This window comes from Lagenorhynchus albirostris, chromosome 10 (assembly GCF_949774975.1).
Source record: "Lagenorhynchus albirostris chromosome 10, mLagAlb1.1, whole genome shotgun sequence".
NCBI lineage: Eukaryota > Metazoa > Chordata > Mammalia > Artiodactyla > Delphinidae > Lagenorhynchus > Lagenorhynchus albirostris.
The window spans coordinates 1,935,225-1,953,521 of NC_083104.1; the positions used below are offsets into that span (position 1 = coordinate 1,935,225).

General features: G+C 48.0%; 1 protein-coding gene and 1 non-coding gene across 5 annotated transcripts in view; one reads left to right on the forward strand and one right to left on the reverse strand.

Moving 5' to 3' along the window:
- RAB7A (RAB7A, member RAS oncogene family) overlaps positions 1-18,297 on the forward strand; it is a 59,160-nt gene that overhangs the window by 23,942 nt on the left and 16,921 nt on the right. Inside the window, exon 3 of one of the 4 annotated variants that reach the window (XM_060161015.1) lies at positions 11,273-12,035. The exons of the other annotated variants lie outside the window; for them this stretch is intronic. Within the exon in view, the coding sequence (XP_060016998.1) occupies positions 11,273-11,378 (106 nt within the window). The 3' untranslated portion in view covers positions 11,379-12,035. Of the gene's footprint in view, positions 1-11,272; positions 12,036-18,297 lie in introns of those variants that run through there. 4 annotated transcript variants of the gene reach the window in all.
- Positions 1,045-1,117, reverse strand: TRNAG-CCC (transfer RNA glycine (anticodon CCC)). Its single transcript has one exon. It is a non-coding gene; the product is annotated as a tRNA-Gly (tRNA).

Here is an 18,297-nt window from a genome sequence, read left to right on the forward strand (position 1 = left end):
CACAGGACAAGGAGCCCCACAGCGCACTGAGTTGGAGAACGTTGTACTGGATTAATGTCACCAGGACCCGGTTGTAGCTCCAGGAATTTGAGAAGTAGAGACATGTTGGTCTCTGGCTCCTCTGCCTCTTCATTCTCATATCTTCTCAGGAACACACCCACCTTTTACAGAGTTAGGAATTCGGTGAAGGCCCAAGGAGAGGAAATTACTTACCTCCACTTGCACAGCTCGTAAGTTTCAGAGCCCAGATTTGAACCAGAGCCTTCAGGTCCCAAGCCCCTTGGTTGGTCTCTCATCCCCCAAGTTCCTCTTGCATGTGAGTGAGGAGCAGATCTGAGCCCCTCTGGGGGAAAGGAATTGGGAATGCCCCTGGAGCCATAGCCTGCTGACCAGCCTTGTGTGACCAGCTGTAGACCAGTAGGAATCTTGTCGCTCTTCGTGTTCTCTTCAGAGTATTGCGTTTTTGCCTCTGAAGATGAACCAAAATGCTTAAAACTTTTTTGGAAATGTTGGCTGTTTAAGTCTAGTTGTTGGGTTTTTGGTTGTTGTTTTTGGTTTGGGGGGGCGGGGGGGGGCGAGCGGAATGCAGGATATTAGTTTCCCAACCAGGGATCAAACCTGCGCCCGCTGCAGTGGAAGCACGGAGTCTTAAACACTGGACCACCATGGAAGCCCCTAGGTGATGGGTACTGTTAAAAGATAATTTTCAAGAAAATGTAAGATCATGACTGTCATTTAAATATGAAATGAACAAAGAACAGACATACATGGAAGTTGGTAATGTTGCAGGGAACCTGCAGTTGGACACAAAACTGTCTTTTCCATGGTGGAAATTTGTCCAGATAGAATTCATTTGTGTAGACAAGAGCCATTTGTTCTACCATCATTACTACAACCTACAGTTGGTAAGGGCAGTGAGACCCCAGAGTCTAAGTAGTGCATCATTTCCCATTGGAGGCATCCATACTATTTTTTTTTTTTTTTGGCTGTGCTGGGTCTTAGTTGCAGCATGCAGGATCTTTAGTTGCGGCATGCGGGATCTAGTTCCCTGACCAGGGATTGAACCTGGGCCCCCTGCATTGGGAGCGCAGAGTCTTAACCACTGGACCACCAGGGAAGTCCCCTATACTCTTTTTAATTGCAAGTTTCCTTACAGCATATGAGTTGATAATGCTACTCTCTCTACTTCTTTCCTTTCATATTAAAAATTTTTAAACACTTGTTTTAAAAATGTTTTTGTTGGGGAGGCTTTGTGAATTGAAGCCCCAGTGGTTACATATTAGGTTTAATGTACTTTGATGACATGATATGAAATATGGTCTTTATTTTAAAGCTGATGTATTTGGGAACATTTTCTTCTTCAAGTATCTGTTCTGAGAATGATGACCCTTGTGACAAGGTATGGGACTCCTGGTACTCCTATATTCCTAGTATCTGACTTGGAAGCAATACCCAAGGTTTCGAGCCTGTAGACCCTTAAACTTTGGGCAAGAGTTTGCTGCTGTAACTAGCATTTCCCCTGGGGGTAACTCCACCTGTGCGCTTCAGTGTTGTAGAGGTAAATGCTGTGTAGCCACGGTTTTGTATTCCTTTGATCTTATTCTTTGGAGAGGTGGAGGGGTTTGGGTGTTGTGACAGTGCAGAAGTTGAAATTGAAGTTCACCGTTTGGAAGAAGCAAACCAGTCTTTGGAACTAAAGGGCTCTTGCATCCCTGGACAGCCAGCGGCCATTGAGAGTCCTTATGTCTTCAGTTAAACGTGAGGAGGGTGGGCTGCCCTGCAGGGAGAGTCCTCTTTGGGGGTCTGTTGACTGGAGAATAGCAGGAGCGCGGGGGAGGAGAGGCAGCACTGATGCAACCTTCACATTTGTAGCCTGGCCTTTGGCCACAGCTTGTGTTGACTTGGGGAGGAAGGCTGCTGGCTTAATGATGCTCTCCACCTTGCCCTCCTGGGGACTCTGCTTGAATCTGTCTTCCATTGGTTTCCACCTTTCCTCTCTTAGGAGGGTAAAGGACACATTTGCTTCTCATCTGATAGAGCTCAGCCTGCCTCTCTGACTTCTTTCCCTCTGTCTTGGTGGCATGTTGTGTCACATGACCTGGGCTTCCCTGCCTGAGATTCTAGAACATGGACCCGTGAGCAGTGGCGTTAACTTGTTGGCGCCTAACATGACCAGGCGTATTACATTCTGCAATGTTTGCTGTACTTGTTTTGGAGCTGTGGAGACAGATTATCACTTACCTGACTGGATTTTTGTGTTTTATTTTGGCTTCTTGATTAGGAAGTGGCCAGGAAGAAATTGTTTTGAAATGTAAGTCTAGCTGTGTGAGACACCTCAGTCACCATGGTTCTTCCAAGGGTTCTTGAGAACAAAATACGTGTGACCACCTTCTGCAATCGCATCCAGCTCCTAAGAGGATGTAATGAAACTCTCTACACTGTCAGGAGAAGACTTTCACACCTAATCAAAGGAGGATTTCAAGATTTGGTTGACGTTTTCGTACTTTGACCTTACGCAGGCAGATTGGTCAGCGTGACCTGTGTCTGGTCCTTGATGCTCCTTGTGTGGTTCACAGTATGGTTTGCTTTCAAACAGTTAACTGGACCTCAGTCTCAGTGGGTTACAAAGGACCTAGGGTAGTGTTTGGACACTCCTAGGCTGCTAGGACCAGTGGCTCCAAATATTTTGAAGTGGTTATGATGCAGCCAATATCTTGCTGTAATATTCTAACGAAAAACTCGCATGTTAACTAATACTTTCTAAAGTTTGCTCTTGAGGAGCTAGTATCTTTACTGTGTTTTCAAGAGTGAAAGAAGATGAGCTAGATAATCGGTAATTAATGGCCATAAATCGAGATATGAGATGTTTGAGGACTGTCTACTAATGCTAGTAAAATCCTCCAGGGTTGTTTAGACCAACACCATACCATAAAACTTCCGGTGATGATGGAAATGTTCTCTGTGCTGGCCAGTGCGGTAGGTGCTAGCTGTGTGGCTTGTGAGCACTTAGTGTGGCTGGTGTGGCTGAGGAGCTGTATTTGATTTCATTTAAATGGCTAGTGACTGCTGTGTAGGACAGCACAGGCCTAGACCAGCCTTTCTCAACCTTCTTTTTTTTTTTTTTGCGGTACGCGGGCCTCTCACCGTTGTGGCCTCCTCCGTTGCAGAGCACAGGCTCAGGACGCGCAGGCCCAGCGGCCGTGGCCCACGGGCACAGCCGCTCCGCGGCATGTGGGACCCTCCCAGACCGGGGCATGAACCCGCGTCCCCTGCATCGGCAGACAGACCCTCGACCACTGCGCCACCAGGGAAGCCCTGTCAACCATTTTTGATTATTGCACCTCCCTTCTGCTCCGCAGGGCTTTTTAGATTTTTTTCCCCTAATTGTCTCCCCTACCCCAGTAAAGTTTTAATACCATGCATGTACTGTATCTATCTGTTTTTATATTGCAGCTTCTAGAGGGCCACAAACCATTGTTAATAACATCCCTGCTGGGAATGCATGGCCTGGACTAAGCAAGGGTTGGCATTGTCGAGAAGCTTAGCCCGATGGCAGTACGCTTCCTGAACAGTTAGAATGACTGCTAAGGCTGGTGGTACCTGTGAGTGCAATTAAGAACATCAAAGCTGAGTGAGTTTTTAGAGGTTTGTAAAATTCTCCACATCCTTATGGCATCACCATGTGTTAGTGATGGACGGTACTTTTACAAAGAGGCAGGCATTTTAAGAAGTACAGTGAATCTGATCTAGTCAGGGTAAGCAACCAGGAAGTTGAGTGATCTGGAAGCCACGTTGCGTGGACAGGAGTTGAGAAAAGATGTTGGCACTGGTGATGGAGTGTCTGAGTGTCTCTAAATCCCTCTGCAGCCTTTGACAGTGGAACACTGCACAGGAGGGAACACTGCACAGGAGGTACTTCATGGTCACTGTGAGTGTGCAGGCAGGAACTGGGCAAGGTGTCGGTGCCACGGAAGAAGTGTCTCTGCTAATAAAAGCTCAGGATAAAATGACTTCTAAGGACCCATTATGGCTGAGTTTAAGGTGATTTGGCTTTGTTCTACCCTTGGCCTCACTGGGTTTTTTTTCCCTATCTGTTTATTTATTTATGGCTGCGTTGGGTCTTCGTTGCTGCGTGGGGGCTTTCTCTAGTTGCGGCGAGCAGGGGCTCCTCTTCATTGCAGTGCACGGGCTTCTCATTGCAGTGGCTTCTCTTGTTGTGGAGCATGGGCTCTAGGCGCAGGCTTTAGTAGTTGTGGCTTGCGGGCTCTAGGCATGCAGGCTTCAGTAGTTGTGGCACACGGGCTCAGTTGCTCTGCGGCATGTGGGATCTTCCCGGACCAGGGCTCGAACCCGTGTCTCATGCATTGGCAGGTGGATTCTTAACCACTGCGCCACCAGGGAAGCCCCCTCACTGTTTTTAGAATCACACAGAACCCCTTGTCCAGCAGGGAGTTGTGAAATAGCCAGCTGAATGTGGCCACTGAAGTTTCCAGTTTAACACTTGAAAGCTGCAAAACAGAATGCTTTGTTCAGCTTACAGAGAATTATGATGGCCTCCTTTTGAAATAAGAAGTGTTTGTAGTTTTCTGTAGGTAAACCCCAGCCTCCAACCCAGTAACTGACACCTACTGGACCCTCAGCAGGTGTTTGAACTGAACTATGTGTTCTTACCCCTAGGTCATGGTTAGTGACCACTGTTACTGAAAAAAATGGGGATACATGATTGGACATGTTTAAGTCTGAAGCATGGAGGACAGATCGCAGGACATGGGATGTTTTAGTCTGAGGTCGTCTGATCAACGTGGGTCAGGATCTTGGGAGCCACCCTCCTAGGGCGCACATGCCTATACAGTGAATACACAACAGTAGAACAGAGGCAGGAATTCAAACTGTAAGTCGCTTAGTGACCCAGTGCCCATTTCTCAGTTCTGCTTTTTATTCCATGGCATTGGCCATGGATCTTCCTCCAGTGACAGGTCTCATGCCAGATATGACTCCACTGCAGTGTTTGCTGCTGTACGGCACAGGGCCTCAGTGCTGGTGTACAGTGTGGTTTTAGGAAGCACGTAAGTGAAGGTGCGATTTGTCTTAGATGAATAACTAGGACCTCAGACACATTTATGTGGGTTAACATGCAAATACAGCAAAAGTCAAACAGGTAGTATGAGAGGCTGTAGTGATGAGATTTGGAAAGTGAAGTAATGCTAGTTGACTAGGTACACGTTTTTATTCACTGTTAGAAAAGCCCTCATGTCATAATAGCTACTTATTGAGTAGATTTAATGAGCCAGATAGAGCTTTCTCTGCATTATCTCACTTGTAGGGGATGCTCGTTTCTCACGTGAAAGCACATTTAAGTTCACACAGCTGGATGTGCGAGATGGGATTTCATCCCATGGTTGTGATCCAAAGCCCATAGTCTTTGCATGGCCGTTGCACCTCCCCTGTGGAGGGGTGGCCTTTAAATTGCCTTGCTTGGTCAGTTTCTAGCCGTCCTTCTCTCCCTGGTGTTCAGTTCAACCATTTATCTGTCTCCCTGAGAGTTTGGGAGCGCCCGCTTCTGACTATCATTCAGTGGGTCTGTGATCGCAGGTTCCTTAAGCAAACTGGAATGGGACAGTCAGAGCAGAACTATAAAATAGAACCTGGCCTGGTGCCTTGCACTTAAATACCCCGTGAAAATTTCTATGTTGGAGAAGCCAGTGATTCTTGTTGGAAGAACTCTGGAGCTGGACTGCCTCATTTCAAATCCTGGCTCCAGGGACTTTCCCTAGTGGTCCAGTGGTTAAGAATCCGCCTTCCAATGCAGGGGACGTGGGTTTGATCCCTGGTCGGGGAACTGAGATCCCGCATGCCGCGGAGCAACTAAGCCCATGCACCGCAACTGCTGAGCTCTTGTGCTCTAGAGCCTGTGCACCACAACGAAAGATCCCTCATGCCGCAACGAAGATCCTGCGTGCCACAACTATGTTATTTAACATAGATAAATAAATATAAAAAAAAAATCCTGGCTCCAAGATGACTAGCTGTGTGGCCTTGGACAAGTTACCTTACTTTTCTGTGTGTGTACGTTTTGAGTTCTAGGGAGAGGCTGCCATTTGAGCCCGAGCTGAATGGAAAAACATTGCAAATGCCAGGACAGTTCTCCCTGTGGCAGAGGCTGGTGCCCAAGGGGTGGGGACGCTTGCTGTGTGCCTCCTCCTTTTACCTGCCTGATGGTTGGACATAATCTACCTGGGTTAGAGCTGAGGAGCAGCACCGAAGGCTGCGGGGGCCTCTAACGGAGCAGCGCTGTGCGCGAGTGGCCACCGAGTCCCCTCTTGGCCCAGGCAGACCTTAGTGAGAGGCGGGGCTAGCCGCGAAAATGATCCAGGCCTGGGACTTGCCTGGTGGTCCAGGAGGTAAGACTCAGCGTTTCCAGTGCAGGGGGCCCAGGTTCGATCCCTGGTCGTGGAGGTAGATCCTGTGTGCCACAGCTAAGAAGCCCGCATGCCGCAACTAAGAGTCTGCATGCTGCAACTAAAAAAAACAAACAAACAAACAACATCCCGCATGCCACAACGAAGATTGAGCATTCTGCAACTAAGAGCTGGTGTAGCCATAAAAAATATTTTTTAAAAGAAAATGATCCAGGCCTGGGGAGGAAACGGAGCTGCCAAGGCATTTCTTTATGTCTTGTGTAATCCGTCTAGATTTTTGCCTACTCCCTTAAACCTTTACTGCTGAAGGATCACAGATCACTGCACACAAGAAAGTAATGTCTCCACCTTTTAAGCGAGAGCACAGACGACAGTTAATACTGTGGCGGATCCAGAGAATGTGCCCTGGTGAGAATGGTCAGCCAGGCTTTTCCTGCTGAGTGATGGGCAGGAGGCTTAAAGTCTTCATGTGAATAAGCGCTAGCCTTGTGCTCGGAAGCTTGGCATCATCCGTGTGGGCCGAACCTAGCAGAAGGCGCTCGCGGGGGCAGCCCCTGGACCCGTGTCTCCACCAGGGAAGGCTGTGCTCTCCAGGCCCGTGTGGGGCCCCGTGGGAGTTGTCCCCAAGCCCTCACGTGCGGGGCCCCGTGGGGAGTGGCAGGTGCACCTGAGACGGAGCATCTGGGGGGAGATGAGGCCTGTTGGGAGCAGTGTTGCCAGATGAGACGAGGCGGCTCCCTCGAAAGGTTGCCTGGAGCAGCGAGGTGGCTGTCTTGGGCTTTGTGTGCAGCTCAGGCCTCCCACCTTGGTGACGTTGTACTCCTGTGTCCCGCCTGTCTTGGCCCCAGGCCTGACGCTCCACGGTCCTGCTTTCTCATCTCAGTCCTCTAGCACTTTCCCCTGGGCTTTCTGGGACTGTCTCTGAAGCTTATGAGGAGTTGACAACACTGCAGCGTCCTGACAGTTTGGACACGCTGAACGCTCCTTCTGAGGCCTCGCTGTGCAGCTGTTTAGCCTTGCTTTGGAAAATGTTCGGTGTTTCTGCCGGTTGGGTTCTCTCTTCTACACCACTGTTGTCTAGAAGTCCATATTTGTCCTGCCCTGCGTATTGTTTGTCTTCTTGCCACCAGGCAGCAGCCTCTAGGAGGCAAGGCCCACCAGCATCGTCCTTCGCACTCTCGTCCAGGGAGTGTTGCTGTTCCCGTGTTCGCACAGCGGTGCAGACTGAAGTCATAAATCCAGCACAGTTAACACTGAAACTTAAGATGTAACTAAGTACAGCCATATCTTTTAAAAATAGATTTGATTGCAAGATTACCCCAGGCCCTCTAGTATTGGAGGAGAGGGGAATATGATAAAATTCAACTGAGTTCATGTTTTTCATAGTCTTGGAAATCTCTGTGAACTATAACACGGAAGTAGGTGAATGTGAATCTCAGCATACCTGTTCCTTACCAGATCCTTGAGTCAGTTAAAGCAGTGGCTCTTGAACTTTGCAGAGTACAAACTGATTCAGCAAGGCAGGAAATTCCACACGTCCTGCGCACTGCCCCCAGCCATTTACGACCCTTGTGTGGGCACCCTCTTCGGGCATATTCCATTCTGGGTTGGTCAGAGATACTGGCAGTATCTCTGCTTTTAGTGGGGTTTTCCTACAGTGAAAGGTAACTATTACTCAGATTCTTTATCACATCTGTATTTTGATCCATGTCTGTCCTCCACTCAGTTAATATATTTGCCACTTAAAGATATTTTGAGCATTAACCAAGCAAACCATATGCTTAATTGAGTGAAGACTTTTTTTTTTTTTTTTGCGGTACGCGGGCCTCTCACTGTTGTGGCCTCTCCCATTGCGGAGCACAGGCTCCGGACGCGCAGGCTCAGCGGCCATGGCTCACGGGACCAGCCGCTCCGCGGCATGTGGGATCTTCCCCGACCGGGGCATGAACCCGTGTCCCCTGCATTAGCAGGCGGACTCTCAACCACTGCGCCACCAGGGAAGCCCCCTTCTCTTCTTTATGTCAGGGTCACTTCAAACTTAGCATGTCTAAATCAAACATAATTCCCTTCCAGAAAACACCTGGCTCTTTTTCAGGGTTCCCTGTCCGAGGATGCTTTTGGTTGCATTGCGTATGAACCTGGGCGCTTCGTGGCACGCCCCTCGTGTCCTGCCTCTTCTGAGTCCAGTTCACTGCTTGGTGCTGCCCCACTTTTCTTGGCCCTGGGAGCACCTCCGTTCCCCTCAGTCTCACCGTGGCTCTGGTGCAGTCCCCTTGCCTGGAGGTTACAGCAGCCTCTTCACGTCTGCTGTAGGCTCTCCTGCTGCTGAACACTTCCCCCTCCCCCCGCGGCAGGCAGGTTGATGGCTTCACAGTATGAACACTACTGTGTAAGAATCGCAAACGGTGGGCTTCTCAGTGCTCTGGTTTCAGGGCCCCGCCGTGGCCTGCTAGGTCCCCTGTGGTCTGGCCGTCAACCCCCAGGTGTTCGTTTCTCCCTGCAACAAGGCGTTTGCATGCTGCATGCGCTGGTTTTCCTGCCAGGGAAATTTTGGCGTGCTTTTCCACCTTCAGATCCAGATTCAGTCAGATCTTCCTGGAGGAATCCTTCCCTGACTCTCCCAGCTAAGGTAATTACCCTTAAAATTAATTTAATATGTCTCGATCACGGTAGTCTTTTAAAGTAGTTGGGCACCTCCTTAATGTGCTACGTAATGAAAGAGTGTCTATCCCTACCCCTTGGGCCCTCAAACTGTCCTTTTGAAGGCTTCTAGTAACATCTTCCTGCTGAGTTCCCACGTGGAGTTGGTGGTTCTAAATGGAACATCAGACCAGCAGCCTATTTGCTAGTATCATTACAGTAGTAAGTCTTACTTGGAGCGTACAGGTTATGCATTATCTGCAGGCCACGTATTTCAAGCTGTATAACCCCAGTATCTCACAACAAACGGCACCCCTGCATGGATGGCAGCGGCGCTCGGTTAGAGGACCGCAGTCCAGGGCGGAGAGCCTTTCGAGGACGGCGGCAGAGGTGAAGATGGTCTTGCAGGTGACTGTCGTCGTGTCCTGCACTGCCCGCAGGCTTCCACATGGTCAGAGAGCCATGCCCTGAAGGTTGACCTCTTCCACCCAGAGGGCCCTGTAGAGCCCCATCCTCCCCTGGCAGTGCGGGAGAGTGTAGCGGACACAGTGGAGGGAGGCGTGAGTCGGTCCTGGGCTCTGGGGAGGTCAGAGGGAGCTTCTCAGTGAAGGTGGCATTTGACCTTAAGGGAGTGAGGAACAGCTCACCACAGACAAAACCTGGTGCCCTCGGAGTTTATAACCAAGATTTAAGGGTTTAAGGTTATTCTGAAACAGTTGTGTTGAATGAAGGGAAATTGGGAACTGGACAGTGGAAGGGCACAGAAGGTGTGCTAGGCCAGGCTGATGACTCAGGGGAGAGGAGAATAGTGCAAACAAGGCAAAGGCCTGTCACAAGTCGAAAGGAGGCCTAACTGCCTAGATGCCTGTTGTACATTCAGAGGCACTGATTGTCGTGCCCAGTTGCTAAGTTCTGTGTTCCAGTCTAATCACGTCTGCATTCCTAGAACACCAGCACTGTCCTGAGTGCCCTGGAAATGACTGGATGATTCCACAGAAATGGCTTTTGGCCTCCTACATTTTTCTCTCCTTCACTTCCTTGTACCTGCTTTTGGTCCCTGTACCACCTGATCGTGGAGTTTCAAAACATCTCCAGTTTCCATCTTTCTTTGTTGGTGGGACATTTTTGCTACTGTTTGAAGTTACGACTTCAGTTTTAGTTCTGTAGCTTTTAAAACGTTACTCAGTGATGCTTTCTTTTGCCTCTCCCCTGGGCTTAGAACTTGGAAGCCATTTTCATTTTTAACCCAAGCCAGTCTGTCACACCCCGTCCTTTTTCCTCTTTCTTGTAGTAGAATATTTCCTAGATTTGCTAATAACCCTTGGGTCGTTAAAGTGGCCACGCTTCAACTCCCATCCCCAAGGACACGCTGGCCACCCTTAACAACACTAAGTTGTCTCAACCTTCCTGCTTCCCCAGGTGAGATGAGCGGTTAAAATGCTTATTAGCCTGGAGACAGTCAGTAGTGAGCTTGCAAGGGAAGCAGTTGGTGATGAGAGCTTACTACATACATCAAAATGGTCTGTTTGAGCTCAGGCCTCTGGGTAACTAGTCCTCCTTCACGCATTCGTGACCTGTGTTCCCCAGGCCCGTCAGGCAGACCTCCCTTCTGTACCCAGCATGACATCCTTCCTTCGTTCCACCTCCTGGCTGGGAGGTGCTGTTGAGAGACGTTTTTTTTTTAATTTTTTATTTATTTATTTTAACATCTTTATTGGGGTATAATTGCTTTACAATGGTGTGTTAGTTTCTGCTTTATAACAAAGTGAATCAGTTATACATGTACATATGTTCCCATATCTCTTCCCTCTTGTATCTTCCTCCCTCCCACCCTCCCTATCCCACCCCTCCAGGCGGTCACAAAGCACTGAGCTGATATCCCTGTGCTATGCGGCTGCTTCCCACTAGCTATCTACCTTACGTTTTGTAGTGTATATATGTCCATGCCTCTCTCTCGCTTTGTCACAGCTCACCCTTCCCCCTCCCCATAGCCTCAAGTCCATTCTCCAGTAGGTCTGTGTCTTTATTCCTGTCTTACCCCTAGTTTCTTCGCGAGAAACATTTTTTATTCACCTTACAAACATTTTATGGCTGTTTCCTGATACTTCAGAACCCTTGCACAGTGCCTTTTAGCCACTGGAATGAAGTTGTCTTGGTGGTATTATTGGCTGAAAATTCTGATCTCATTCTGACTTTTCTCTTTCCTTCTTAAGCTCCTCTGGGATCGGAATCCAAATTCATATTTGTGTCACCTTTTTCTTTCTCAAACTGATATTAAAAGAAGTTACCTGTGGGACTTCCCTGGTGGCCCAGTGGTAAAGAATCCGCCTTACAATGCAGGGGACACAGATTCGATCCCCGGTCAGGGAAATAAGATCCCACATGCCCTGGGGCAGCTAAGCCTGCGCACCACAACTACTGAGCTCCTGTGCCTAACTAGAGCCCGCGTGCTGCAAACTACAGAGCCTGTGCACCACAAGAGAACAGAAAACCCGCGCACCACGAGAGAAGAGAAAACCATCGCCCCACAACGAGAGAAAGAAAACCCGCGCACCACAACGAGAGAAGAGAAAACCCGCATGACACAACTAGAGAGAAGGCCGCACACCACAACGAAGAGCCCACGTGCCACAGCAAAAGATCCTGTGTGCCACCACTAAGACCCAGTGCAGCCAAAAATGAATAAAATAAATAAATAATAAATCTTAAAAAAAGTTACCTGTTCTTACCAAAACCCTAACATAATTTTTTGCTAGACATTTCTAACCTCAGACGTCTGCGGTGGCAAAAGTAACACTCCTGCTCGCTGCGCAGCCAGAGGCTGATGATCACAGATGGCCAGAGGGGATTACCAAGCCTTAATCTGGGATACGTCTGCCAGAAAAGTTTGTCAAATGCTTTTGTTAATGAAAACGAATGTATAAAGTCTTGATATCTCTTCCAGATATTCCTTGTGTATTAAAAGTGTGAATTGCATTTACAGTTTTTACTACAGGAAATCTCAGGTGTTATGAACCTCCCTGCCTCCCACCAGTGACTCAGCCTCAGTTACCATCTCACCCCGTCTTTGGCTGTGCACGTGGTCTCACCCTGTAGGTTATTTGAAGCATGAAATGCCATTACGATCTTGGTGATCAACCCAGTGTAGTGGCTGAGATGAAGGCCTTTGTAATCAGTCCTGGGCTCCAATCTTATGTCTGGATATTTTTAGAAATGCAGTGATCACTTATGAGCTTCTGTGTCCTCATCTGTTAACTGGGAATTCAACCCTATGGGCTTGTCCTGAGGATTAAGTAGACGACCTCACGGAGGCCTGGGGTGCAGTTCACTAGCTGGAATTTGCTTCTTGCTGTTCCATGAGCTGTGCCCTTCCACTCTTCAGGTCCTAGTCTGCTTCCTTAGTTTGGAAAGTTAAAAAAAAGAGTCTGCCTACAACAGACGCTACTGTTCAGCTTGACGACCAAACACGGTAATATTATGTGAGTTCAGATGCCTTCCCTGTCTCTCCACGTAACCTTCTTCAAAACTTTATCAGCAGACATCGCTTGCCTCCCTCTCTCGAGCCTTGAAGTCCATCAGTTTGGAGAGCGAGAAGACGGCTGGGTTTCTCTAATGGTCAGGAACAGAGCCCAGACTCTCGGAGGCAGTGGGATGCTGGGTAAAGTTTAGAATGGTACTTCTTTTCTGCTCAGAAGCCTACAGCTTGCGAAGTCTGTGTCCCAGTGTTGCTTCCTTCGCGATGTTATATTTAGACCATGTGTGCAGTAAATCACATTCTAGTAGGTAAAATAGGCAGAGACCATCAGACAACTGAGAAGTACATGGTGGCAATGTTTGACTCTCCTAATGTAAGGAGTACAAATAGAACCCGCTGACCCTCATTTGTGGCTGTCTATCTGATTAACAGTGATTTGTGCCAATGATAGCGGGGGGTGGTGAAATTGAAATACTAGTTCATTGCTGGCACGGGTGGAAATAGTTATTCTGGAAACTAATTTGTCAGCGTATTTCAAGGGCCTTTCAAATACTTATACTCATTTGTGAGTCTGATCAGATTGTATACATGGGTTCATCTCATTATAACTAAAAGCAACCAATTAATAACAAAGGAGTGGGATTATCCATATGCTGATGTATTACCAGCCTTAATAACGTGGGAAGATATTTAATGTAGAACAAAATGGGATGCAAAGTTATGAACAGCATGATCTCAGCCGTTCGAAGGAAAACTGGAAAGACTTATATACCCTGATGCTAATAGTGATTGCTTCTAAGAGATGGAACTGTGTTTGGCCTTTGTCTTTGCTTCATTCTTTTGTACTTTTCTGAATGTTGTACAGTTCAGTACTTTAATGGGGGCAGAAAAGTCAACTGTCTGGTTAGGCTGTAGCTGTTAAAGGCAGGCAGCTTGGAAACACACACCAAGTAAAAATGTTAATGGACTATAGAAAATCAATTGGTTTAACTGTCCCAGCTTTGTTGAACGTTTAGCACTTGTTCAGATATTTCGTGCCATCGTTAGTTTTGTATCAGACACACATGCAAACCAGAACAGCAGTTTTTGACCTCACGTCACTGGTTTTCCAAACCTTGTGTGTGCGCCTCAGTCCCCAGAGGGAGCTTTTTTAAATGCCTACTTCCTGAAGAACCAGGGGAAAGCTGGTATTGCTGAGTGGCAGGGCAGTCAGGTGTTGGGTCTGGGCTTACACACCTGTTAACTCCAGCTCTGCCACTTGATTGCTGTGTGACCTTGGACGTGATGACACCTCGTTCAGTTTCATCCCCTGCGTTTTACACTGTTGTCTTGACGGCTTTGCAGACACTTTGCTCTCACCTCCTTGGCCCTGCATCTCCCTACAGAGCCTCACCTCCACTCGAGCATAGTCAGCGTGTTTCTGATCACCAGGCAAAGTCGTTCCACCTCCACGAACTCAGACTTTGTGGTGGCCTGCTGACCTCCAGCTTCCTCTCGTCCCCTCTCCAGCCCTTTATCCTCGTTGCCCTCCGCTGACCCCTCTCCGTCAGTCCCTTTCTGTCCTCACTGACCCTGCCTAGCCCAGAGCTGGGGACGGTATTTTCCTGATGTTTTTACCTGCTTGGGGCTTCCTTGTTTTGTCTGCCTTTATGGCCAGCTGGCTGCTGTGCTTCAGCAGTGAGGAAGGTGGCAGCTCCAGCTGATGGGGGGAAGTTCTGGCTTTTGATTCATTACACGGGAAACACTGTACGTGAGGGAAAGAATCGATTCAGCGTATGGAATAGTTAGTGTTCTAAAAAAATGCTTGTTCTTCCAAGGAAGAATGCACCCCAGAGCACACTGATCAAGTTTGGTTTGATAGCAGAAGGAAGGAAGTGTGTTCGGAATATATCTTATTCTAGAAAGGCTTTTAGAGAGCTTCCTGGATTAATGGATGCTATCTAAAATGTTCATTTCCAGGCAACAGGGGTTAGGGACCTCATATAGCTCCTTCTGTTCTCTCTGCCTGCTTCCCTTTCTCCTGTAAAAGTGTAAAAGGGAAGTGGTCTGTGCGTTGAAGAATGGTTTTCCACTTAGAAATTTCTAACTTGGTAGGATTTTTAAAAGTAATTTCAGTCTTCAAAAATTCATGAAGATGGTGGTGGAAATGGATAACAGAAAGCAGAGACTGCCAGTGAAGGTTCTAAAGCCACTGCTTCTTGTGGCAAAAGTTGTGTTCAAGGTTTCGTTTGGTTTTATTTTTTTCTTAGCTCTTTTCTAGAAACAAGTGCCCCATTCTTGGTCCTGGAGAACATTAAGTACAAAAACATAGCTCTTAGCTTCTGCCAGTTTGAAGCCGTCAGCGTCCTGGTGAAGCCAGCCGGGGGTTTCCTCCGGGCTGGCGCCCTGTTTGCAAAAGCCCGACTGTTCACAGGCACCGGGCGAAGAGGAAAGTCTGCCTTTAGGTGCACCTCATGGCGAACAGGAATATTCTTGCAAGCAGAAAATTTACCTGAAAAATCAACAGGTGAACATTGTCCTCCAAAATGGAAATAGCTTTTTGAGTTTAAAAGAAATGCGCTCTTCACATGAATATAAAGAAAACGAAATCATTTGGAATCCCACCACCCAGGAAAAACCTGCCAATCTTGTATGTATTCCTTTCAGCTTCATACGTAGCCATTCTTACACTTACATCTTTATTCCTGTGGGAATCTGTTGTGGAAGATGAGGTTTAAGGATGTTAATTCTGGCTCTCACCACTTGGTAAATTGTTCATCCTTTTGCTGCTAAATTTTGTAACGCTGGACCTGCCGAAATTGTTCCTTTCTGGACCCTCTTCCGTTTATTCCAGCCCATGGTGTTCATACTGTATTTTTGTAACATACTTTCTAAGACTGTTAGGCAAATCCCTGTCATTACTCTTTTTTTGAGAGGAATGGGAGGGACTCTTGTGCATTTATTTTTATGAATAAAGTTATAATTACTTCATCAAATTCCAAAAAAAACCCCTTGGAATTGTTTAAATAGGGAAGAATTCGTATCTTTACATTAAGGCTTCCTATTGGAGGTATCTCTTCATTTATTCAGATTTTCTTTGTCTCAGTAAAATTGTCATTTTTCTCATTTAGATGCTATATGCTGTTAATCACTGCAACAGTGGTTGCAGTGTAAATTTGGAAAATCCTTCAGGAAAGTGAATTAGCAAAAGTTATGGAAGTGTTTATACTTTTGACTCAGTTACCCCATTCCTAAACAGTACCTGTGGGTTAAGGTGGACAAAACCCTTTCCCGTGAGTGAGAATTTGCCCTTTGTTTAACTTTCTAGCTGTTTCCCTGGGAACCCCACTAAAGGCAGCGCGGTTTGTGATAAAATGTCTCCTGGTTGGTGATTGCATCTGACAGATGGGGAGTGGCTGTGAGTACCTGATGGGCCCCAGGCCCACTGGAGCACAGTGGCTCTCGCGCTGGACGTGTCCCTCGTGGGGAGCCCCCCAGGAATGAGGGCTCAGAGTCAGGGTGGTGAGTCCAGGCCGCCTCCCTATGCCTGAGCTGTCTGCGGTGTGGGCTGTCGCGAGGACAGCCAGCGATCCGTGTTCCTCAGGGCCGGCGTGGCCTGTGATAGTCACGTGAGTTTGAGCCTAAGAGACCTCCCCAGGGGCATTGCTGCGGCCCAGGAAAATGACCCCACAAATGGAAGTTCAGAGCTGTTTCTTATGGCGTTGTTTTTCCCAGATTTTTGATATATTAAACAAAAGGTAGGAATGGCTTTTTAAATGCTTAATTCACTCAAAGAAATATTAGACACTGAGACTCATGGAAGCAAGTACTGGAAAACAAGGCTAAATAGTAACATGGGAGAGACAGAATACCGGGTTGTGTGTGGGGCTGGGTGAGCTCTGATGGGGACTTGGGACTTCCTGGCTGTGCCCTCCGCTGTGTTCTGGGGGTTCTGTGACTGGGTGTGCCGGTGAGGAAAGACGGTCAGGCGTCGTGCTCTGCTGCCCAGGAGGGTCAAGGTGGCCGCACGGGCCCACCTGCCACCGCTGTGAGCAGAAGCCTGAGAGGACACAAACGTGAGGTCTGTCGTGTGGGAACAGGATGGGTGAAGTGTGTTTCTTACTTCCTTCTAATATTATGAAATAATACTGGATGCACCGTGAGCCTTACTAAACCAGGTCGTGGAAATCCCTTTTCCCATTCTCAAAATCAGTGACTTAAACATTCTTTAAGAATTTCTTTGCAAAGCTCACCTTCTTTTCATACCTTTCCTTAATTTGCCCTTTGGATTTGAAACTTGTCCCAACTGTCATAATCTGATCTCTAGCCCAAAATATGGTACCAGACCTTGGGGTGAGACTCTTAGGTTAAACTTTGGTCAAGGTAGTCCCTAGGGAGGAAGGTAGGGCTGTGGGTCTCGTGGGTGATCATGGGTGATTGGGGGTGTGTACCTCTAACTGCAGAGAGAAAAAACCAACACCAGCCCTGGATCTGATGGATGACTACAGGAAACAGGCAGAACTCGGGCTTGTCTTATGCCGCCCCCAGCTAGCTCTGGTGGGCGCCTCATAGACAGAAGCTATGTCTGTGTCTCCAGGGACTGCACAGACACGAGGCTTTGGGCTGAGACAGCTTGCCCCAGGCTAGGTCGTGGTGCCTGCTAACTGCCTCCGCTTTGACTCCCGTCCCCACACCATTTCTGAAGCTGTGGAAGACACCACTTTCAGGCGCGTAGGGCTCGCCACCTAATCCTGCCCTGTGGGCACTAGCTCGTTCTGATACTTTCCTTCAGTTTCCTTGTGATGCCACCAGCTGAAAGGGAACAGTTGACAGCCAGGCATCTGGAAGCCGAGGCGTGGAGCTGAGTTACCGCCTGGGCTCTGCGACTTACTGCTTCTCTCGCCTGGGCCTGCGACTTACTGCTTCTCTTGCTGCCTTCTGGACTCTGTTCTGCTGTTTATTCATCTCGGTATTTGGCACACATGAAAATCATAGCACCAACATTTACTAACCACTTACTATATCCTAGTCAGTGTCCTGAGCATTTTTCTCATCCAGGCCTCACATCACCCATGGGATGTATGCCAACAGGTTAAATGACTTGCCCCGGGTTACACAGCTGGAAAGTGGCAACGCCAGAGGAGCATGGGATCGGGATTTGCATGCTTAAGTCACCCCCACCGTAGGTAGGCAGTGCGGTCATCCTCACCTTCAGGAAGCCAGGTGGATAAAGGTGAAACTAAAGGTAGCTTTTTTCAGACCCAGTCTTGACTGTCTTGTCTTCCCAAACTATGGAAAAATAACAGGCTTTATTTAACCCACATCCTTACCTACTTTGCTTAAGTATAAACACTTAATTTCCCCCAGCTCCAGTGAAGGTAGGAGTCGGATATTGCCCCGTGACTGTTAGTGGTAGTCTCCTGCCGTGGCTGTTTCAGCGTCTCCCGAGGACAATGGCCAAGGCTAGAGGTTCTCAGAAGGCATGGGTGTCATTTCTGAGGCTCACGTGCAATCATAAATTCCTGATTCTAGAGGCGGTTGCAGCTCTCCTGGGGATCAGCTGCCTGAGGAGTGCTCCTCTGGTAGTTTCAGTTAAGTCACGGACATCGGGGGCCAGAATTTAGGACTCCTGCTTTCTTGAAAGTTGTTCATCTTCTGAAAGTTACTGGGTCAGGCCCTGAGGACTGAGGGGCAATTAAGACAGGAGGTCGGTCTCAATAAGTAAATTGACCACGCGGTCACGTGGTGGCAGAGAGTTGAGCACAGATCGTATTGTCTGGTCGA